At 36.4% G+C, this 23,708-nt stretch overlaps 3 protein-coding genes across 5 annotated transcripts; 1 reads left to right on the top strand and 2 right to left on the bottom strand.

Annotated features, from left to right (window-relative positions):
• The first annotated feature begins 1,508 nt into the window (after nucleotides 1–1,508).
• Nucleotides 1,509–6,673, top strand: LOC110868917 (LIM domain-containing protein WLIM2b). 2 transcript variants are annotated; one of them, XM_022118190.2, is made up of 6 exons: nucleotides 1,509–1,741; nucleotides 2,931–3,137; nucleotides 4,725–4,824; nucleotides 4,902–4,936; nucleotides 5,015–5,104; nucleotides 6,254–6,673. In XM_022118190.2, exons 2-6 carry the CDS (start codon nucleotides 3,003–3,005, stop codon nucleotides 6,491–6,493), a joined length of 600 nt encoding a protein of 199 aa, XP_021973882.1. In that variant the 5' UTR covers nucleotides 1,509–1,741; nucleotides 2,931–3,002; the 3' UTR covers nucleotides 6,494–6,673. The 2 variants fall into 2 exon arrangements, with proteins under 2 accessions (XP_021973882.1, XP_035831262.1); XM_035975369.1 differs by having other exon boundaries at nucleotides 2,860–3,137.
• A 1,079-nt stretch (nucleotides 6,674–7,752) lies between these two features.
• On the bottom strand, nucleotides 7,753–11,262 carry LOC110868916 (probable sugar phosphate/phosphate translocator At3g11320). The gene is made up of 4 exons (XM_022118189.2): nucleotides 10,608–11,262; nucleotides 8,750–8,853; nucleotides 8,431–8,659; nucleotides 7,753–8,052 (listed from the first exon to the last, which is right to left on the bottom strand). The coding sequence occupies exons 1-4, from the start codon at nucleotides 11,061–11,063 to the stop codon at nucleotides 7,903–7,905; spliced, it is 939 nt and encodes a 312-aa protein (XP_021973881.1). The 5' UTR covers nucleotides 11,064–11,262; the 3' UTR covers nucleotides 7,753–7,902.
• Nucleotides 11,263–14,707: 3,445 nt separating this feature from the next.
• Nucleotides 14,708–17,132, bottom strand: LOC110868918 (60S ribosomal protein L35a-1). 2 transcript variants are annotated; one of them, XM_035975370.1, is made up of 5 exons: nucleotides 16,980–17,132; nucleotides 16,859–16,894; nucleotides 15,436–15,664; nucleotides 15,307–15,353; nucleotides 14,708–14,876 (listed from the first exon to the last, which is right to left on the bottom strand). In XM_035975370.1, exons 1-4 carry the CDS (start codon nucleotides 17,009–17,011, stop codon nucleotides 15,312–15,314), a joined length of 339 nt encoding a protein of 112 aa, XP_035831263.1. In that variant the 5' UTR covers nucleotides 17,012–17,132; the 3' UTR covers nucleotides 14,708–14,876; nucleotides 15,307–15,311. The 2 variants fall into 2 exon arrangements, with proteins under 2 accessions (XP_035831263.1, XP_021973883.1); XM_022118191.2 differs by having other exon boundaries at nucleotides 14,708–14,879; nucleotides 15,311–15,353.
• Between the last annotated feature and the right edge of the window lie 6,576 nt (nucleotides 17,133–23,708).

Genomic DNA, 23,708 nt, shown 5'->3' with positions numbered 1-23,708 from the left:
ATTCCATTTCCAAGTATTCATAGAAAACACCAAAAAAAAAAAAAATACAAGAATATAAGATAAATGTGTTTTTATATACACTTTCGTTTGCTTTACACACCAAGCTTGCATATTTATAGAATTATAGTTTGGGGGATCATGTCACATGAGTAGAACATAAATATCATGAGTTTGGATTTGGTGTAAGCGGATTCACGTCAAGCTCGCGACCACGTCTAGCTAAACATGTAAATTGGCATACGTGTTCCGGTGTTCATCGATTGACTTGTTTAATTTATACCTCTATTGTGAAATATGTTTGATAATATTTGGGCTAGTCAGGTATTTTATGACAAATTTAAAAAATGGAAATGAGTATCAAGTTTAATAGTCAAAAATAAAATTATTTTTATATATATTTACATTTTTTATTGTAATTTTACAATTTTCAGAGTATTAATAGGTTAAAAATCAAATTCGAGTTAAATGGATTGTCAGTCATGTTAGTAACTTAGTATCAGTCTATAAAATCCGTGTCATGTTTGTTTATATACATGTGTTTGACACAGTATTTGATCTCTGCCAAGTGTGACATATTAACCCCCAAACAACACCCATTTAAGTTAAAGTCGGGTTTAATAAAGATTGACCAAAGTCAATGACCTTTCGATGCGTTGCAGCCTCATGACCTTCCAATGTGGAGGTCATGGGTTTGAGTAGGGCTGTAAACGAGCCGAGTCGAGCCGAGCTAGACCCAGCTCGAGCTTGGCTCGAGCTCGGCTCGAACTCGATTCGAGCTGGCTTGGCTCGAGCTCGAATTTCAAATCGAGCTGAGATTTGAGGCTCGAGCTCGACTCGATTAGAGTTCGAGCTAGCTCGGCTCGGCTCGATCTAGCTCGAACTAACAAAAAACCGCAAATACTACTTAAAAATGAATTTCTTCATAGACTAAGGGCCATAATTACCATTTAATTTAACCATATGCCTAAAAATGCAAGTATAAATAGTTAATTCACTTTGTATATTGTCTTTACCTTCTTTTATAGGAGGAATACTCCCTTAGTTTTTGTTTTCTAAGCGATGTGGGACAAAAAAATGAAGGATGTAAACCTTATCGAGCCAGCTCACGAGCCAAGCCATACCAAGCTCGGGCTCGGCTCGTTTACAAACCAAGCCGAGCCAAGCTGGCTCGTTAACAACCGAGCCAATTTCGAGCCGAGCTTTCTTTGAGTTTTTTTCGAGCGAGCTGCAAGCCACGAGTTTTTTAACACCCATAGGTTTGAGTCAGGGGTTTTACCACAATCAGCTTGCAGACAGTGAGTTATCTTTGGAATGGTGGTCGGCTGGGTCACAAGCATCGTCTACGTTCGTAATCAGGCTTTTGTTAGTCGTTTGAAACAATAAAGATCGACCCAAATGCGAAAAAACAAAGTTAGATCACCAAAAATGCATATTGTAAGATTCTTAATGGACTTATTTTGTACATGACTCAAGAATCTTTAGATATCCCCATTATCATCCTCTTCGCTCCATCCACTACGCTGCAAAAAGCACATCTCTTCCACTAACATTGGTTGATATATAAATATAAAAATATCTCACATTCTCCAAACCAAAAAAACCCAATTCTTTGCGCTGCGTCTAACATTCCCCACAATTTGACCTCTGTGTTCTTCATCTCTGCAACCAAATCAGAACCATTTTGACTTTTTTATCAACAATTTCAACTCAAATTTCAACCCAAGACTGTTAATTTATTAAGGTATGTTAACATTTGGATCATGTATTTCTCCAATTTCCATCGGGTCGGGTCAAGTTGTTCTTGAAATTGATTTTTTCAAGAAACCCAAATCATATATGAAGGAAAAAGTGATTTTGACTACTTGGGGTTTAAAAAAATCAGATCTTTTTAGTGTTTTATGTTCATGTTGTTCTTGAAATTGATTTTTTTCAAGAAACCCAAATCATATTTGGAAAAAAAAGTGATTTTGACTATGTGGGGTTTAAAAAAATCAGATCTTTTTAGTGTTTTATGTTCATGTTGTTCTTGAAATTGATTTTTTCAAGAAACCCAAATCATATTTGGAAAAAAAGGTGATTTTGACTATGTGGGGTTTAAAAAAATCAGATCTTTTTAGTGTTTTATGTTCATGTTGTTCTTGAAATTGATTTTTTCAAGAAACCCAAATCATATTTGGAAAAAAAAAAGTGATCTTGACTATTTGGGGTTTAAAAAAATCAGATCTTTTTAGTGTTTTATGTTCATGTTGTTCTTGAAAGTGATGATATTAGCATAACCTTAGCAAAATTAGGTATTTTATTAAAGTTTTTTTTCAAGATTTATGTTCATATGGTTATCAAGAGTGATGATTTCAACATACCCAACTCATATTTAAAAAAAAAAAACAATCTTGATTAAATGGGATTTGAAAAAGATTAGATCTTCAAGGGATTTGTGTTCATGTTCTTGAAATTGATGATACCATCAAAACCTTAGCAAAATAGTTTTTTTTTTTCAAGATTTATGTTCATATGGTTATCAAGATTGATGATTTCAACATACCCAACTCATATTTTAAACAAAAAACAATCTTGATTAAATGGGATATGAAAAAGATTAGATCTTCAAGGGATTTGTGTTCATATTCTTGAAATTGATGATACAATCAAAACCTTAGCAAAATAGGTTTTTTTTTTTCAAGATTTATGTTCATATTGTTATCAAGATTGATGATTTCAACATACCCAACTCATATTTTAAACAAAAAAACAATCTTGATTAAATGGGATTTGAAAAGGATAAGATCTTTAAGGGATTTGTGTTCATTTGTGTCAGATCGGGTGTGTAAAGTTGAAAACTTTTAGGGTTTTTATTCTCAGGTGGTGTTTGAGATCGAATCGGAACTGAAAAGGGTGTAAAGATTTAACATTTGATTGGTTGTTGAATATAGGGAGGTGAAGGATTTAAGATCAAGTATAAAGATTTAAGATCAAGGTCAGATCTAAAGGGGAAAAGGGCAATTATGTCTTTTATTGGAACACAGCAGAAATGCAAGGCTTGTGGGAAGACAGTTTACCCTGTGGAACTTTTGTCTGCTGATGGTATTGATTATCACAAATCTTGCTTCAAGTGTAGCCATTGCAAAGGTACCCTTAAGGTATGACCATGGTTCTCCTTTGTGATGTGTATATGATTTGTGTAACGGGCTGTTTGTTTACCTCGTAATGAGGCTCTTAATGGTTCAGACCTCTTACTGGTTCAGCATTTAATGGTTCAGACTGTTTGTTTCACGAGCAAATGTCTGAATGGTTTAGACATTTGCCTCTGAATGGTTAAGCATTATACAGAGTCTGAATGGTTAAGACCTCTAATCTGAATTGGTCAGACATTTGCCTCTGAACGGTTAAGCATTATACAAGCTCTTAATGGTTCAGACATCTTACTGGTTTGGCACTTAATGGTTCAGACCTCTTACTGGTTCAACACTTAACCATTCAGATGTTGCCAAACAGCCCCTAAGATAAATAGTTTTTGAATTGATGTATATAGTGTTGATAATCATTAACTTGCTTGGTGGATCTAACATGTTGGTTATGTTTTCTTCATTCTAATTTTTTTTTTTTTTTTTTTTTTGCAATATGTATATTCATATTTGAGATGTCGGGATCATGAAATAGACAAAACTATATAGATGTTTTGTAATTTTCAAGAATGAATGACTGACTGGTCGTTACAGTTGACTTTTCAAAAGCCGCTATAGTTTGCAAGAACTTGCAATTGTATAAGAATTGCGGGAGTGGAAATGTGAAAAGGACGCATAATGCTCATCAAATGGTCACTCAAAATTGCTGACTTTTGCCAAATGGTGTTCTTGTAGTTTTGTAAGAACAATGGTTGTTAGCAATGGGAACCAACGGCGGTTATTTGAAGGGCCGATCGCACTAATTTTTTTACTGGCGCAAAAGACATATTAAATCAATAACATTACAAATTTATAACCAATTATATAATATTATATATTTTTTCTAAACTATTTGTCTATTTCATGGTGATCTTTGAGCATAACTCCTTGTAATACTCGTCGTTTGTAAATAGAAAATTTATAGCACCTGTCACTCGCTGCTTAGTTATTTTTATGTGTTTAAGATGTGAAATGCTTATAGGGGTGTAAACGAGCCGAGCCGAGCCCGAGCTCGACTGGGCTCGTCATGTTTTTTTGAAGCTCGAGCTCGGCTCGGTTCGAGCCTACTTATTTGAGCTCGAACTCGGCTCGCGAGTAAACCCAAAGCTCGAGCTCGGCTCGAGCTATTTTAAGAACAACCTCAGACGAGCTAAAAACTTGGCTCGAGCTCGCTTTAGTATCGCTTAAACGAGCCAAAGCTTGGCTCGAGCTCGGCTTGCCAATGTTACCTCATTATTATTATATTATATATAAAATAAATAAATTTTTGTTTGGGCTCGTTTAGGCTCGCGAGCCTAAACGAGCTTTGTATTTCAGGCTCGATAACTAAACGAGCTCTATTTCAGGTTCGAGCTCGGGCTCGGGCTCGTTAAAGCTCGGCTCGTTCGAGCTTTTAACCGAGCCGATAACGAGTAGCTCTCGAGCCTCTGGGCTTGTTTACACCCCTAAATGCCTATATCAACCCTCAAGTCAATCAGCTAAAGGGGTATTAAAACAATAAACAACATTTTTTTTAAGTCACCGGCTTGGTATAATTGCATAGTAATTTTATTTAACTTTCAGCTGAGCAATTACTCGTCAATGGAAGGAGTGCTCTACTGCAAGCCTCACTTTGAGCAACTCTTCAAGGAAAGCGGCAACTTCAACAAGAACTTCACATCACGTACGCTTTTTTTCATTGTTTTTTTTAATTCTCTACAAGGAGAGTGGGGACTTTAACACGTTTGTCGTTGTTTACAGCTGCAAAGGCTGCTGAGAAGTTGTCGCCAATGCTGGTAAATTTTCCGCCTTTTTTGCACAAATGTTGTTGGATATATTAGAAGCGTTTTAAAAGTATGTTTATGTGTGTGTAGACAAAGTCACCTAGCAAAGCTGCTGGCATGTTCTCCGGTACCCAAGACAAATGCGCTACTTGTGGCAAAACAGCTTATCCTCTGGAGAAGGTACATAGTCTAGGGGTGTCAATCATAGTTGTCAATGGCGATCGTAGCGATCGCTATAGCGCGCTATGTAGCGTATAGGTCTAGTGTCGCTATTAGGGTTGTAGCGATGGATAGCGAGAATAGTGACACTTTATTTTTTATTTTGTTTTTTTTTTTTTAATATAAATAGCAATTAAATATAGCTATAAAATAGCTGGATTTTAGGTTTTTGTTAAATATACATGTAAAATAACGTATATATACCAGGGTATTTTGTTAAATATACATAATACAATTTTTTCTAGTGTATCGCTATTTATCGCTATTCGCTATGTAGCATATAGGTACCTTATCGCTATTCGCCATTAACAACTATGGTGTCAATCATGTCGGGTTGACAGGTTGGTGGGTTGAAATGTGCAACCCGAACCCGACCCATATTATTATTCGTGTCAAAGATTTCAACCCTAACCCGCACACAATAAATTTGGGTCAATCCGAACACGACCTGTTTAACCCGTATTTTAGATGAGTTATACATGTTGACGAGTTATAAGCAAGTTTTTGGGTTTTAAGCGGGTTATCAATGACATGTTTAATTGTGAGTATAAGTGTGACAAGTAAATAAGATAGTGTGCCAAAACTAACACTATTATTACTAATCATGTAAAATGGAAACGGAAAAAACAAAAATATAAAAGTTTTTTTTTTTTTTTTCTAAATAGTTAAATGGGTCAACGGGTCAACCCGACCTGACCCGTCTTTTAAACAGGTTGTGTTAGTCGACCCAAACATTTCTTTGTGTCGGGGTCGGGTTTCGGGTTGTGTCAAGAATTGCCGCCCAGTGGCGGAACTAGCCCAAAAAGTTAGGGGTATCCTATTTTTTTTTAAGGATCAGGGGTATCCTTTATATAACAGAAATGGAGTTGAGGGGTATTTTTACACTACGGAAATGGAGTTAAGGGGTATTTTTACACTGCGGAGACGGGGTTGAGGGGTAGCCCGTGCTACCCCTATTAACACTGTAAGTCCGCCACTGTTGCCGCCCATAGTACATACTACATAGCGATCTTATGAAACATATTCACATGATATAAAACTAGATTTAGAAGATGGGCAGGTTGAATAACGGGTCAAAATTGAAAACGGTAATTTTTCGACGTGATACAGGTAACAGTGGAGAACCAAGCATACCACAAGTCATGTTTCAAGTGCTCACACGGAGGATGTTCTTTATCGCCATCAAACTATGCAGCTTTGGAGGGAATCTTGTACTGCAAGCATCATTTTTCGCAGCTATTCAAGGAGAAGGGCAGCTACAATCATCTCATCAAGTCGGCATCCATCAAACGCACTGCGGCAGCCGCAGCCGCAGCAGCGACACCAGATGCCGCTTCTATTCCAGAATGATAACCATCGTATGAAACGGTTTTTGGTTTGTTTTGCTTTGCTTGTGTTTGTGTTTAAGTGTTTATTATTCCCGCGCTTGGGAACGGATTAAGCTTTGAGACTTACCAACTTTCTTTTGTGTGATTGATTCACTGGGTGCCTGCCGTATTAATCGAAACTGTATTTCCGCTTTTCTTGAAATCGCGTCACATTTTGCTTTCGTTTTTATCATCGTAGTTATTAAAGGCGCACTCAAGGCGCATAGGCCGTGCACGGCGCAAAAAATGCGAGGGCCTGAGAAAAAAAAACGCACAACCAAAAATATTAAAAATATTTTATATATTAGAAAATTAATAGGGTTAACTTTGTATAATAGTAACCAAGTTTTAAGAGTGTTATAATTAGGTCACTCATAATTTTTTTTGTTCCAATTAGGTCATTCAAGTTTCATTTGATGTTTCAATCCTAGATATTTTACCTAAATAAAAGGTCATCAATCCTACATGGCATGTATTTAGGTTTTTTATTTAAAAAATTTGTTGACATGGCACATAAATGCCAAGTGGGTTAGAAAAAAATGCGAAATAGATTTAAAAAATCGTAGAAAAGTTAAAAAAAATGCGAAAAAAATAAAAAATGTGATTTTTTTCAAAATCTCTAAAAAGTTATCAAAATTTTTAAAAAATCGTGAAAAATAGTTAGATGTTAGTAAATTTTTAATGAAAGAAAGTACTAATTACTCCTACACCAAAAGCATTTAAATTATAGTCATAAAAGAAGATAAACAACTAACAATAAATAAATGCCATGTAAGACTATAACCTGCTATTCAGGTAAAATATCTAGCATTAGAACACCAAAATAAAGTAGAATGATCTAATTGGAACAATAAATTTTATTAGTGACCTAACTGGAACACTCCTAAAATTTCATTACTATTCTGTGGCATATTCCCAAATTAATAATATTGTTCAAATAAAATAAACTAAAACTATTATATATTATATAACATTTTATATCATCTATTTAGTGCCAAAAGTTTAGTATAGAAAAGCAGTTTTCAATAGATAAAAGTAGAAATTTCGCTGGAATCTTGCCGGAATTTAGAGAATTCGGTCGGAAACTCTCCGGAATCTAGGAATATCGCCAGAATTTGCGCCTAAACCATCACCTGGAGAATTGAAGCGCAATTGCCCCGCCTCGCCTGAAAAATGGGCCTAGGCGTCAGAGGCGATGACTTTTAACGACTATGATTATCATTTGCCATGATTGGTACAAAATTGACAAAATATTTTCTTGTGATTAATTCTAAACTCTTTACTAATGGATTCAATGTCAAAACTACAATAAGAAAAGAAAGAACTATCTCTATATGAAATCTAAACATGGTAGTAAACTAGTAATCTCATCTCCGGTTAGATCGCACCCTCTTATTTAGCGCTACGCTTTTTAACTTCACCGTAAAGAATAACCCCCATAACCGTGAATGTGTATCCCGCCATCCCCGTCACAGAAACTGGATTTTTAAATATTAATATCGACACAACAACTGCTACCGCCCCTTTTGCATTTCCAAGAACCTGAAAGAAGCAATCAACCAATTCTTACGCATAAAAGCTTCGCTACGAAAAAAAAAGAGTTAATTACTGTTTTCGTCCCTGTGGTTTGTCAAAAATCACTATTTTAGTCCATTAGTTTAAAAATTACGATTTCAGTCCCTGTGGTTTCACTTTTGTAACCATTTCAATCCACCCCGTAACCATTTCAGTCCCTGTACTAACAGAATAAATGGACTGAAATGGTTACGAAAGTGAAACCACAGGGACTGAAATCACAATTTTTAAACTAATGGACTGAAATAGTGATTTTTGACAAACCACAGGGACGAAAATAGTAATTAACTCAAAAAAAAAAAAAATTCTGAAAAATCATGCAGAAACATAGATGAAGCGGTTTACCTGAAGTGTAAGTGCGCTTGTATGTTTTGTGACCAAAAAGTTGGTTAAATTCACAAAATAAGCAAGAGAAGAGTTCAAAATCAACAGCCAAACAATCCCAAAATCTTGTCGAGCGAGCGCTATTGTTATGCCGACAACATTTTCTTCCATGTACATTGTTGCGGGTAGCAGAAGAAGAACCGCAATAGGAGCCATGTACAGAAGGAGATTCATAGAGTTTAGCTTCTCCCTTGACCAAGTTAACGAACACTTGCTCGTTAGTAACAACGTTAATCGAAGATATTAATGTTACCATTGTGTTTCATGAAAATTTGTTTACCCGTCAGAGGAAAGCAGTATCCCTTGCACCACGGTTTTAAGTGCTCTCGCAGCAGTAGCGCCAACGCACATTATGAATCCGAAAAGATTGAAACTTGGCTCGCCCTATGGTTTTAAAAGTTGGTTAGATTCAAGGAAGAGTTAATTACTGTTTTCGTCCCTGTGGTTTGTCAAAAATCACTATTTCGGTCCATTAGTTTAAAAATTGCAATTTCAGTCCCTGTGGTTTCACTTTCGTAACCATTTCAGTCCACCTCGTGACCATTTCAGTCCCTGTACTAACAGAATAAATGAATTGAAATGGTTACGAAAGTGAAACCACAGGGACTGAAATCGCAAATTTTAAACTAATGGACTGAAATAGTGATTTTTGACAAACCACAGGGACGAAAACAGTAATTAACTCTTCAAGGAACAACACAAGGTTTTGTGGGAATTTGCAGGATTCTTTTAAGGGGAATAAAATGGCAGCTAATATGCAATAAAAATGAAGAGTAAATTACTTTTTGAGTCCCTATGTTTTAGTGGTTTTAACCACTTGAATCCAAAATAAAAAATTTTAACGCCCTGGGTCCCTAACCGCTCATTTTATAACGTTTTGAGTCTCTGTGTTTTAGTGGTTTTAACCATTTGAGTCCAAAATCAAAAGTACAAGTGTTAAAAATTGGACTCAAAACGTTATAAAATGAGCGGTTAGGGACTCAGGGCGTTAAACTTTTTGATTTTGGACTCAAGTGGTTAAAATCACAAAAACACAGGGACTCAAAAAATAATTTACTCAAAAATGAATAAAGATTAAAACTTGGTTCACCCTAAGGTTTTAAATCTTGGTTAAGATAGATTCAACTTGGGATGCAAACGAACCAAGCGGCTCGCAAGCTACTCGAGATTGGCTCGAGAAAAAGCTCAAAACGAGCCAAGCCTTATCGAGCCGAGCCTAAAATTAAGTTCGTTTATTTATCGAGCCAGAGCTCGAGCCTGGCATGTGAAGCTCGTCAGGCTCGTCGAGGCTTAGTGTAATGCTAATTTTTATTAATATTTAATACCGTTTACCCATTATTTAAAATTGTCTAGTAAACGAGCCGAGCTTATTTAAACTTGTTTACGAGCCGAGCCCAAACCTAAAAATAAGCTTGTTTAGTAAACGAGCCCGAGCGCCGAGCTTCACTTATCGAGCTCACGAGCCTATTATTTATATTATTTTTATTTAATATATTAATTTATAGATAATAAATGAGCCGATCTCGAGCTCGAGCTCTCATAAGTTAACCCGAAACTTAGGATTCAAGGTTCAATACAAAATTTCATGGGAATTAGCAGGATTCTTTAAGGGGCAAAAAAATGGTAGCTATAATGCAATAAAAATACAAAAAAGATTAAAACTTGACTCACCCTAAGCTCTTGAAACTTGGTTAAGATTCAAGAAACAACACAACATTTTATGGGTAGGGCTGTAAACGAGTTGAGCCGAGTCAAGCCAGGGTGGAGTCGAGCTCAAGCTCGAAATTAATTCAGGCGGTTAAACCTAGCTTGAGCTTTACGTCGGAGTTAAACGAGCCTAAGAACGAGCCAACGAGCCGAGCCATGGGCCGAGCCGAGCTTAGCTCGAGCTGGGCTTGGTTACAAAATGAGCCAGCTTGGTTCAAGTCATCTCAAATTGAGTTTTTTTAACTAGTTTTTCTCGAGCTTCTTTCGAACGAGCTACGAGCCGAGCTACGAGTCGCGAGCTTTATGAACAGCCCTATTTATGGGTCAATTTGCAGGATTCTTTAAAGGGCATTAAAATGGCAACTAATAGCCTAACAATATACAACAAAAATACATAATAATAATTTAAAACAAGAGAAAAGAAAGCATACCCCACTTGCAATAACAACACCAGTAACAACAGGAACAAGGGTGACATAAGTAAGCCAAGTCTCCATCTTCAAAGTCATAACATAAGCGAAAACCGCAGTGAAAAAAGGCGTCGTAGCACCAACCGCTTGATTAAACGACACAGGCAAATACCTCAACGACACATTCCCACTAACAACAGATGCACAAAAGATCAAACTCAATGCAGAAATCTTAACGAATTGAACCCGAGACCGGATAACTTGCAATGGCACCATCTTTAACCATGCAATGGCAATGTAGCTTAACAAAGCACATGAAGACATGTGACACATTGTTAGAAAGATTGGGTATTTGAATCCATAATTGGTTAACAAGTATTTGTTGAGCAATAAGACACCTATGTTTGATGAGTACCATGATGATACAAGGCCAAATGTGAGCAATTTGTTTGGTGGGGGGGTCTTGATTGCTGACATTATGATTTTTTGATGATTTTTGATGATGTTGGATTGAGGTTTTTGTGATTTTATGATTAGGGTAATGAGGGGGATGAGAGAGAATCAGGCAGTCTAGAGAGAGAAGATGAAATGAAATGAAATCATGAGATTGAAGAGAGAGATGCAGAGGGTGGTAGGGAGTGTTTTGTGGAGATTCTGCTGATTGTAGGGGATGTAAACATAGAAAAAGTTATGATCTTTTGTTTTTGAGTTAATTACTGATTTCGTCCCTGTGGTTTGTCAAAAATTACTATTTCAGTCCATTAGTTAAAAAATTGCGATTTCAGTCCCTATGGTTTCACTTTCGTAACCATTTCAGTCCCTGTACTTAACAGAATAAATGGATTGAAATAGTTACGAAAGTGAAACCACAGGGACTGAAATGGTTACGAAAGTGAAACCATAGGGACTGAAATTGCAATTTTTAAACTAATGAACTGAAATAGTGATTTTTGTCAAACCATAGGGACGAAAACAGTAATTAACTCTTTGTTTTTTATTTTGTAGTGTGTTTACACTTTATAAATTTGTTAAAAGTTTGCACCTTAAATGTTGAATCTACCTGATTCTCCACAAGCCTTATTGAATGCTGAGAAGATTGATTAAAAGAAAACTAAATAGGTTAAAACGTATGTTTTTAACATATGGAGATAAAGAGTAAAGTCTTTTTTGAGTTCTTGTGGTTTGGCCGTTTTTAACGTGAGTCTAAAACTCAAACTTGTCTTGATTTGAGTCCCAGTGGTTTCTAATTTTAAGTTAATTACTGAGTTAATTTTAAGGGGTGTAAACATAGAAAAAGTTATGATCTTTTGTTTTTGAGTTAATTACTGATTTCGTCCATGTGGTTTGTCAAAAATCACTATTTCAGTCCATTAGTTAAAAAATTGCGATTTCAGTCCCTATGGTTTCACTTTCGTAACCATTTCAATCCCTGTACTTAACAGAATAAATGGATTGAAATAGTTACGAAAGTGAAACCACAGGGACTGAAATGGTTACGAAAGTGAAACCATAGGGACTGAAATCGCAATTTTTAAACTAATGAACTGAAATAGTGATTTTTGTCAAACCATAGGGACGAAAACACTAATTAACTCTTTGTTTTTTATTTTGTAGTGTGTTTACACTTTATAAATTTGTTAAAAGTTTGCACCTAGTTGAATCTACCTGATTCTCCCAAGTCTTATTGAATGCTGAAAAGATTGATTATAACTATAAAACTAGTGAGAATTTTCCGTGCTACGTGGTGGGAATCGTTCGGTGTCGGTTGGTTAAAACGTATGTATTTAAAGTTAACGAACACATGTTATCAAAGGAAGGAAAATCAAATTAAATGAAAACTAAATAGGTTAAAACGTATGTATTTAACATATATGGAGATAGGGGGAGGTTCATTTGAGAAGAAAAATTAATTGAGAAGAAAAAGAACAAAGGGTAAAATTGTAAAACATTAAGTACTTTTTTTCCATCTTATTTATTATTAAATTTGACTAATTAATTAGTCAGAAAGACTATCATCCTCCACAATAAAAATTTTTGCCTACACACATCAAAATTTATTCTACACATTTCGAAAATTATCCTACACATATTGAAATGTATCTTACACATATCGAAATTTATTTTACACAACTCGTAATTTATCCTACACATCTCATAACTTATCCTACATTTTAAATTATTTTTTTTAAATATATATTTTTTTAAAAATAAGTTACAAATTTAATGTAGTTAATTAAAGAGGAAGACTACTAATTAATAATCTATTTAAATTTACCAATATACCCTTACAATAAAATTAAATACGAATATTAAATGAACCAAAATAAAGCATTCTTATTGGTTAAAAATTCTTCTTTCTTCTTCTTCCAAAAAATTTCTTCTCATTTGAACTCTCCACTATGTAGATAAAGAGTAAAGTCTTTTTTTTTTAGTAAATTACAAGTTTTGTCCTTTATGTTTGTCCCAAATTTCAGACGTTGTCCTTTACCTTTAAAATTGACGAGTTTTGTCCTTAATGTTTCCAAATCCTGCACGTTATGTCCTTTAGACCAAACCCAATTAGATTTTTTGGTTAAATCTGGTCACACAGGGATATTTTAGTCTTTTTACCCTGTTTACTTAGTATTATTAAAAAATAAAACAAAATGATTTTAAAAAATATTATTATTATTATTATTATTATTATTATTATTATTATTGTTATTGTTATTATTATTATTGTAAGTGTATATATATATACCATATATCTTTAACAATTACCACAACCCGTCACCGCCATCTCCACCACCCTCCACCGTTACCGTCACCGTCACCACCACCCTCCATCGCCACCGTCACTATGGCCACCATCACCCTCACCCTCCACCCTTCACCGACATCATCACCACCTTCCACCAAACACCCACAAAACCCCTAAATTCCCACTCTCTCTCTTCTCTCCCGTTATCTGCAGACCCACCACCACCATCGATTAACCCACCGTCACCATCAATTCTTTGTCTCTTTCCTTCACCCACCTCCGGTACAATGTGTTCACGTTTCCCATTTCGTGGTCAAACCTTCCACCAAGTGCTCCAGCAACAAGTATTGAATTTGACTTGCATCTGATTTCTCGTCATCAGAGACATGAGATCTAGTTCCATCTTACATGATTACTCAATAGTCTCAATAGTGCAACCCCACCCACACAACCCACCCACCACCATCGATTCTCTCTCTCCTTCACCCACCACCGTCTCCACCATCACCACCCTCACTAGAACCCTAACCCTAACCCCAACCTGTAACAACCCAAACCAGCAACAAACACCATTAAACCCACCACCCCCACCTGTAACAACCCAAACCAGACTAGAACCCTAACCCCAACCTGTAACAATCCAAACCAGATTAGAGCGATTTACCGTTGATGTCGCCGGAGAAGACGGAGGAGCAGATCGCCGGAGAAGACGGATGAGACGGTGATGTCGCCGGAGAAGACGGAAGAGACGGTGATGTTGCCGGAGAAGTCGGAGGAGATGGTGATGTTGCCGGAGAAGACGAACGAGCAGATCGCCGGGATGGTGGTGGTGTGGGAGGTGCCGGCAGGTGAGAGAGAGGGGAGAGAAGAGAGAGAGTGACGGTGTGGAACTGTGGATGGGAGGGATGGTTTTGTTTTTATATATATTTTTTATAGTAAACATCTTTTTATTATTACACAATGGTCCCTGAAAACAAGTTCTTTTACACACAATGGTTCCTGACGAGATGAAATGACAACAATGCCCTCATGTGCAAGGCACATGATCAGATCTAACAAAAAAAATTAATTGAGTTTGCCTTAAAGGACATAACGTGCAAGATTTTGAAACATTAAGGACAAAACTCGTCAATTTTAAAGGTAAATGACAGCACCTGAAATTTGGGACAAACATAAAGGACAAAACTTGTAATTTACTCTTTTTTTCTTTTAGGTTCTTGTTTGACCATTTTAACGTGAGTCTAAAACTCAAACTTGTCTTGATTTGAGTCCCAGTGGTTTTCAATCTTAACCTCTTGAGTCCGAAAGACAAACTCTCTCAGATTTTCTTAGTTAGATTTTCTAATCACAAGTTAACATTGTAATATTCTGATAAAAATAATAATAATAATAATAAAAGTGATCTTGAATTTTAAAAAAAAAGTACAAGATAATTCAAAGATTTAGTGATGTTCCATGTAAAAAAGAAAAATGTTCCATAACAAATGGTCAACACAACTACTACAAAAACAATAGAATCACCAGCAGCAACAATCTCCATGTTCTTCAAAAAACTGCACAAAGAAAGGTTAAAGACAGTCAGTTAAACTTAAAAAAAAATCGCAATCACAGTACAAAAATCGTGAACAAAATCCCAAGTTACCGATAACATTTCACAACACCACAAAATATAAAATGTCATTAATATAAGAGTTCATTACTGTTTTCGTCCCTGTGGTTTGTCAAAAATCACTATTTCAGTCCATTAGTTTAAAATTTGCGATTTCAGTCCCTATGGTTTCACTTTCGTAACCATTTCAGTCCATCTCGTAACCATTTTAGTCCCTGTACTTAATAGAATAATGGATTGAAATGGTTACGAAAGTGAAATCACATGGACTGAAATCGCAATTTTTAAACTAATGGACTGAAATAGTGATTTTTGACAAACTACAGGGACGAAAACAGTAATTAACTCTTAATATAATCAGCATGCAATACAAACCTTAAATGTTGCTTGGGTACATGAACACTCTAACCCTAGACCCCTGCAAAACAAAACCGACGCTAATTCAGACCACAAAACACGCAAAATGCTGCTGAAAACTTTAATTTCGGAACTTGTTTTACCATAGATTTGGGTGGAAGGTTAGACTTGAACTTGGCCCGCACAACACCGGTGTTACCATGCGGCCTGGTAACTTTCCCCCAAATGCAGCGATAATGTGATCCGTTCTTCTTCACTTTGGCTTTGTAGATGTACGCCATACGCTTCCCTTGGTACCATGTAACCTCCTCCTTCGTGTTCACTCCTTCAACTTGAATCAAGGATGTGTTTGGATACTGGTTTGACTTTGACCTAACACAAACCGATAAACAAAAGTTCAATAAATTCCCGGTTTTGACTTCAATTAAGGATGTCGTTGGAACCCGAATACCAAACCTGGCCCTAATTAACCCGAACCCATATAAAACAAAACCTAAACAACCCGAACCCAATTAAGACGAAACATCGAAACCCAAACAACCCGAACCCAATTAAGACGAAACCCAAACAACCCAAACCCATTTAAAACAGAACCCAAAACAACCCAATCCCGAACACCAAACAAGACCCGGGTTAACCCGTAGCCGATTAAAACAAAACCCAAACAACCCAATTCCAAAAACCAAACCAGACCCGAATTAACCCGTAACCAATTAAGATGAAACCCAAACAACCTGAAACCGATAAAGATGAAACTGAACAACCCGAACTTAATTAAGACAAAACCTGAATAACCCGAGAGTAGTATTCGATTTGGTAATTGGGTTAAAAAAAGTTTAATCGGGTTAACCCTATTAACAGAAAATAAAAAAAAAGAGTTAAATGTCATTTTAGTCCCTGTGGTTTGGGCCATTTTGCCAGTTTAGTCCGAAGGTTTCAATTTCCCCTGTAGGTCCAAAAAGGTTTCACCGTTGCCATTTTAGTCCACTGGGTTAACTTCATATATTTTTTATGTTAACGAGAGGGGCAATTCGGTCATTTTATATGGCCAAATTGCCCTTCTAGTTAACAGAATTACATATAAAATTATCAAATTGCCCTTCTCGTTAACAGAAAAAATTGATGAAGTTAACCCGGTGGACTAAAATTGCAACGGTGAAACCTTTTTGGACCCAGAGGCAAAAATTGAAACCTTCGGACTAAACTGGCAAAATGGCCCAAACCACATAGACTAAAATGAAATTTAACTCTAAAAAAAATTGTCAAAATCTAGGGTTTATCATTTCCTATGTATGTTAAAAGCATTCTCAATTGACATTTTGTGCTTATTATCTCATGAATACCCTGTCACATTAAAGTGTAAAGTATGCATTGCAACTTGTAACTAGAGACCCGAATAAACCGGAAACCAACTAACCCGAATCTTATTTGAGCTGGTTAAATTCCCCATAACAGATAGACAAAAGCAACCCGACCCGACAAACCCGAACAACACCCCTAACTTCAATATCAGTAACAAAGTAACTAAATTTATTAAAGCTGGTTATATATTGAACTGAATTGTACCTTTTGTAGCCGAGAATTGTTCCTCTGGTGTAGAGTCTGAAATTGGAAAATAAAATGTGAATAAAGGTGAGTTTGAAATAGATTTGGGGATTAGGGTTTAATGAAAAGGGTTGGGTTATACCTGACGCGTTCTCCTTGACGGCCCTTCACCATTTTTGGTTGATCAAATTGTTTCCGATCGCCGGCGCTGATGAAGAAATGATAAACCCTAGATTTTGTGATGTGAGGGTTGGTTGGTTTATAGGTGTCGATTGTTTTGGGTCAAATGTTTGGGCTTCAAGATGGATTATTTTATAGCTTCTTAGCCCAATTCCATTTTAGTATACATGTAGTTTGGGTCATTTTTGATAGTTTAGTTAGTCTAAAGATTTCATTTTTCGCATGTGGGTCCAAAAAGGTTTCATCATTGCCATTTTAGTCCAATGGGTTAACTTCATCCATTTTTTCTGTTAACGAGAAGGGGCAATTCGGTCATTTTATATGTAATTCTGTTAATTAGAATGGCAATTCGGCCATATAAAATGACCGAATTGCCCCTCTCGTTAACATAAAAAATATATGAAGTTAATCCAGTGGACTAAAATGGCAACGGTGAAACATTTTTGAACCTACAGGGGAAAAATGAAACCTTTGGACTAAACTGGCAAAATGGCCCAAACCACAAGGACGAAAATGACATTTAACTCTTTTCCTTTTTTCAACGGTATATTTGAATCACTAATGGACCACACCCGATCATATTTATATCCACTAGGTAATAATGTTCATACACCAATTTAGGATGAAACATAATAAATATGGAAAAAACCCAGTGTAGTAATCGCACACATGACCTAATAGTCCCAAAGTCGTATCTCAATTGTCTATTCTAACCTTTGTAATTTGTAAGTAGTGGTAATTGGTAAAAGAAACTAAGAATTTTGAAAATTTGTAAAAGAAACTAACATACTCTTAAATAGTCTCGCACCTTAACTTTGCAGGATTTGAACATTCCATCTCATGAATAAAAGAAAAACACCTTGCAACCATATCATGTCTCTTGAATGAAATATTTTAAATATTATAAACTTTTCAAGACTACTTGATATAATTGATTCACACATGAACATTTAGACTAGTTTATTCAAAGCGAAAAAAAATCAAATTCAAATCTAACTTCGATTTGAGTTAAGCTTAGGATGATTTTTATATGTGAATTCAAATATTGATCACCTTACTTTATCGATTTGAGTTAATCTTAGGATGATTTTTTATGTAAACTAGTTTTAAAACCGTCACCGCGTTGCGGCGAAATTTTTTTGTTATTTAGTCTGTGTTTATATGTGTTTGAAATCACTACGAGCGCGTTGCACACGGAATTGCTGACAAGAATAAAATGTAGAAAAAACACTAAAAAATAACCGAAAGAAAGAATAAAATGTAGAAAAAACACTAAAAAATAACCGAAAGAAAATCAACTAAAAAAGTTGTATGGTAATGATGTTGTTCTGTAGAAGCCCGTAGTCAGAGATGAGCAAATAGTAATGGGTACCCGTACCGAATTTCCGAACCGAAAGATCCTAAGTACCAGTTCGGTACTGACGTTTGGCGTTCCTAGTACCGTGTCACACCCCAACCGATGGCGGAATCATCGGGGCGCGGCACTGAGCGAAACAGATTGTTCAGAAGTTTCCACAACAACTATCATACAATTCAGTTATATAACACGTCCCATACCGTGTCCCAAACAATAACAAGTTATCATAGAAATCAGCTAAACAATATGGGAACTGTTCCGACAACTCAAGTTTAATTATTACAGACCGAATTTAAATATTGTTTTAAGACTTCTAGACGACTAACTGCAAATCTTACTGACTACAGGTGCCAGTACAAGATCTACAGATAATTATGACCCTGGAGCAGGTATGTGGACACTGTCCTAAGGTCACAGGCTCCTAGAAGCTTATTATTGCCTCGCTTCCCTAGCACGCTAGTAGCTTAAACACCTGTCACATACGTTAAAATAAAAGTCAATACATATAATGTAAAGGTGAGTACACAAGTTTGATATAGCATATAAAGTTCGAATAGTTTACGCATAACCAAGCACGTACACAAGGGCAAACGATGCATGTAAATTATCAACATGGGACCATCGATACCAATGACTTCGAGTTGACTGTCCGAGACAGTTCGCGATACATGATTACCACCGTAATCCATGCAAGTAATTGTCCTTAGCAACCCCCGTGTGAACGGGTGCTGAGTCCAAACTATAGTACTACGTTGCTAAAGCAGGTAGATAGCACTCCACGTGTAAACATAATAAACAGCAATCATTTAGACAAGTAATACATGCAAGTAGGTTAGCGTTCAAATAGTTTGTGTTGTTTGTGAATTTGATAGATTACGTATGTAACACCCAAAAGTGCTGAAAGCAAAAAGGGATCGAGTATACTCACAGTGGTTGATGTGGATTGAAGGGAGCACTGAGAATAGGTTAGCCTGAATAGTTCGATAACACAACGATGAGTAACGCGGAAAAGTAAACAATGTACTTGAATCGAGTAGGCCATTCGATCGGACAGCAGTTCGATCGAGTGGGCTGTTCGATTGGTTTGAAAGTCCGTTCGAACATCCATTCGATCGGCCGGCTGGTTCGATCGGCTGGTTCCTTCAAGTGGATTGTTTCTTCCTTTGATGTGAAGGATGTATTTGTGTATGATGGTTTGTACTACCTTTCAAGTTGGCCGATCGAACAGCTGTTCGATCGGTTAGCCCAACCGATCGGCTAGCACTTCATTGTTTTCAAATATGTCACTCGATCGGCGGGCATGCTCGATCGGGTGACATTCCAATGTTTCGAAAAGTCTAAGTGTTTTGAAGTATAGTATCTCATGATTCGAGCAGTAATGATTACAATCGAGTGGCGTAGTCGATCGAACAGTACCTCGTCAATACTACACTTCATGAGTTTGTGGGACTAAGTGCTAGTCGATCGGTTAGTCTAGTCGATCGGCTGGCATAGTCGTTCGGTTGGGCTGTTCGATCGAACAGCCTAGCCGTTCGGCCAGCTTCTCGATTCGGTTAACCTATCACTTAACACTTGGTTATTCCCGTTACTTGGTGATGTTTTAGAGATAGTTTGACTACGAGTTGAACCACAAAGCTGAAGTCCCTACTTAGGCAACTGACTCGAGCAGGAATCACCCAAACTCGGTCAGAGACGGTTTGGAACCCAAGTTTAACGTTTAACCCGGAATCGGTATATCTCTCGGTAGAACCCGAATCTTGCACCATGTGTTTGTTTAGAATGGTTTATAAATCGGTTCAAGCTTCGTTTTCACCGGTTTGAGTGTAAAAGAGTTGAAAGATAGATGAAAACCCATCTTCCAATCCTTTTCCACCGTGAAATGTTAAGATCTTTGGAAGATTTTAGGTTATTTATATGGAAATCGGTTAGATCTAAGTTATTCATGGTGGAATGATGCCAAAACTTAATGTTCTTGAAGAACACATGATGACATCACCCAAGAACACCTATATCTTGGTGATTTCATGGATGAAATTCAGATTTTGAAAGATAGAAAGATGTAGAATCGATTAATGAACAAAAACGTACAAGGATTAGAGCGAAATACTTACCGGTTTGAGGGAAATCTGAGATTTAGTGAGAAGAAGAGGCTGGTCGGTCAGAGCTTTTCCAAAAGTGGAAAGTTTGACAAGGACAGCCCTATTTATAGGCTTCCAAAAGAGGAAAGGGTCAGCTGATCGAACAGCATCCCTGATCGAGCAGCTGCCCGATCGAACAGCCTGTTCGATCGGCTAGCCTGTTCGATCAGGTTGCCCTGTTCGATCGGCTAGCCTGTTCGATCAGGTTGCCCTGTTCGATTGGCTTGCCTGGTTTTGAGTGTTTCGCGACGATTTTTGATATTTCGAGTTCGATGAACGATGATTTGAGAATGGTAGAATTCCTAATCAAATTACTTTTAGTCTCAACTACTATATCTAACATACAAGCATCCTTACAACCATTTCGGGTTCGATTTCCATTGAGTTTTGATTCACCTTTGAGTCTTGATTGATTTGATTGATTCACCACACACTTTAACATAAAAGTAAACATGCACAAGTAACACATAAGGCACACACACACGTATAAAAAGTACTAAAATCCCCACACTTGAGTTTGATGATTGATTTGATTAGCTTGATTATTGATTGACTAGCTTTATTGCATTGTTACTTCCTATCATTCACAGTCGGTCGTTGATTCACAGTTCGATTATCGTCCGATTAGTTTGATTATACAACACTTACTCCAAATAATACGAAAATCAAAATGAAACTAAAATGAAATTAATCTTTATTAATCTTTAATTCCAATAACAGTCAACACTTGACTTTGACTTTGACTTTTGGAAAACACGGGGTGTTACAGTCTCCCCTCCTTTAGGGAATTTCGTCCCGAAATTAGGCCGAGAACCGTACATCGCCGTGTGATTTTACCAATTTGATGCTTCAGATCTATCTGAATAACTGCGGGTACTTGGCCTTCATGTCACACCCCAACCAATGGCGGAAACATCGGGATGAGACGAAGTGTGAAGATTGCTCGAGACATCATAACGCTATTTGTGACAATAATTTAATAATCCAAATTTCATTTCCAAAATAAATTGTCAAAACATTACAAGAAAAGCAAATAACAACATTGTTCAACATAACATAAACAAAATTGATACAACACTTTAAACCTAAACGTCTAAGTGAGTATCTAGGCATCTTTGCTATCCGTTTTCATTTCATCATCATCAACCTGTAACATGTTTAAAAATACAATTCAATGCAAAAGCAAAGGCGAGTATACAAGTTTGGTACGTACATAGCATAAGATAAAAAGTGTGAACAATTCCTCATGGCAAGCATATGATTCAAGATAACATTAAATATGGCATGTGTCTAACATATCAAACCAAGAAAACGCAATATGCTCAAGACATAACCTCAAGTTTACGGGCGGGTCGTTAATCCTATAGCGCTACATATGTCAAGGTTTGGCTCGTACGAAGTTAATGATAAGTTCAACACATAAGAATAACCCAAGTTTAAAGTATCAAGCCATCACGTATACAAGCATGTTATAGGAACGTTCATGTGTTTAACAAAGTGTTCATGTGTAAGTTTTCAATAGGTAAACATGTTACACCCCAAAAGTGGTAAAAGTAAAAAGGGGAAATACGAGTATACTCACAAAGTTTGCATACGTTTTCCGATTATCCAATTGTTGACGAGTAGAGATTTAGAGTCCGAATGTATAAGGGTTAAAGTTCAAGTATGTTTAGAGTCGAGATTCGGTGTTTAAAACAACATAAAAATAAGATATGAGAATAACATGGAAAATAATCATTTAGTACATATGATGCTTGTTCTTGACACTAGGAAACTCGAAGGAGTTTAGATGTTTTCATGGAACAAGGTTCCATTAGAATCGTGACAAGTTATCATAGTCTAGGATGATGTAATCTAGTACCCCGACATATGAACACTAGTTCATCATCAAAGATTCGATTATTCGAATAATATATTTAGGTTATATAATATATGTCCAATAGTTCAAGCATGAGGTAGAAGATTAAAATCTTCATTTTGGTACCTCTAAATGTCATAGAAGTCATGTAGGAGGTAGGAAGATCAAGTCTTCCATTTAGGCACCTCTATGTGTTCACCACTACACTTGATGTAAAAAAAACAACCAAGGAGGGTCATGAACATACAATAAAGAATAAGAAATATACACACTAACTAAGAGAAATCATCAAATCATGTGAGGATTGTATGTTTGGACAACCCAAGTTGTTCCATAATCACTCATGTATCAAAGACAAAGTTTGACATGACTTGTGGGTTAAAAACCCTAAACAAAACACCAAGTTTATGAGGTTTAATCCTCTGATTTTAAATGTCTCAACCTTGTTTTTAAGCTTAACCAACCATGGGATAAGTTGTAAGCATTAGGACATAGGTATGAGATGTGTTAGACACAAGTTGCATAGGTTTAAACAAGTTTTTGATGAACATAAAAACAAACAGAAAGTTTATGGACTATTTCGGGGCATTTCCAGGTCTGATTTCTCCAAGGAGAAGTCTAGGAATCGAACCCCATGATTATACAAGCAAGTAGGAAAAAGAATCGAGTGAATCGGATAAGAATTGAGTGAGTTATGCTCATTTTCGTGAAGGGGTGTCAATCTACTCGAACCCTTGCTTTCAGCTACGGTTTGGTGGATGTTTTGTGAGTTTTTAGGGTTGCAAAAGTGGTGGGGAGGCTGGTTATAAGTGGTATTTATAGGGGGAAGGATTAGGGTTTCAATGGGTTGGGCTTTGGAAGTGTTTAGAAGGGGTTACACCTTGAAACTAGCCCACAAAACCCAACTATATGGGGCTGAATTTGGCTGAATTTGGGCTGCCATATTTCTTTATTTTTTTATTTTTTTAAAACATTATAATGAGTAATTTTGTTAGTTAAGTTGTGTAATAATATGCAACAATGTTTCCCCTAACTTGTAACAAGGTGAAATATGAAATAAAACATGATTTAACTAGGTAAAAAGTGTAATGTACAAGTTTTATTTACGAAGCAAGTTCCGTATTTTACAACGATTACGATGAAAGAATGGTTATAAGAACACAAGATTTCCAAAGATAGAATTTCACGTAAGGTTTCTAAATGTAGGATGTTTGAAAACGCAGGGCGTTACAGTCTCCCCTCCTTTAGGAAATTTCGTCCCGAAATTTATTCAAGAGGAAGGCTTGAAAGAGTTTTTGGCATAAAGGTGATCATTAAGAATTGAAACTTGGGAAGTTT

The sequence above is a fragment of the Helianthus annuus genome, chromosome 7, assembly GCF_002127325.2.
Source record: "Helianthus annuus cultivar XRQ/B chromosome 7, HanXRQr2.0-SUNRISE, whole genome shotgun sequence".
Taxonomy (NCBI): Eukaryota; Viridiplantae; Streptophyta; class Magnoliopsida; order Asterales; family Asteraceae; genus Helianthus; species Helianthus annuus.
The sequence above is the reverse complement of the archived record's forward strand: the minus strand, read 5'-3'. Positions and strand labels throughout refer to the sequence as shown.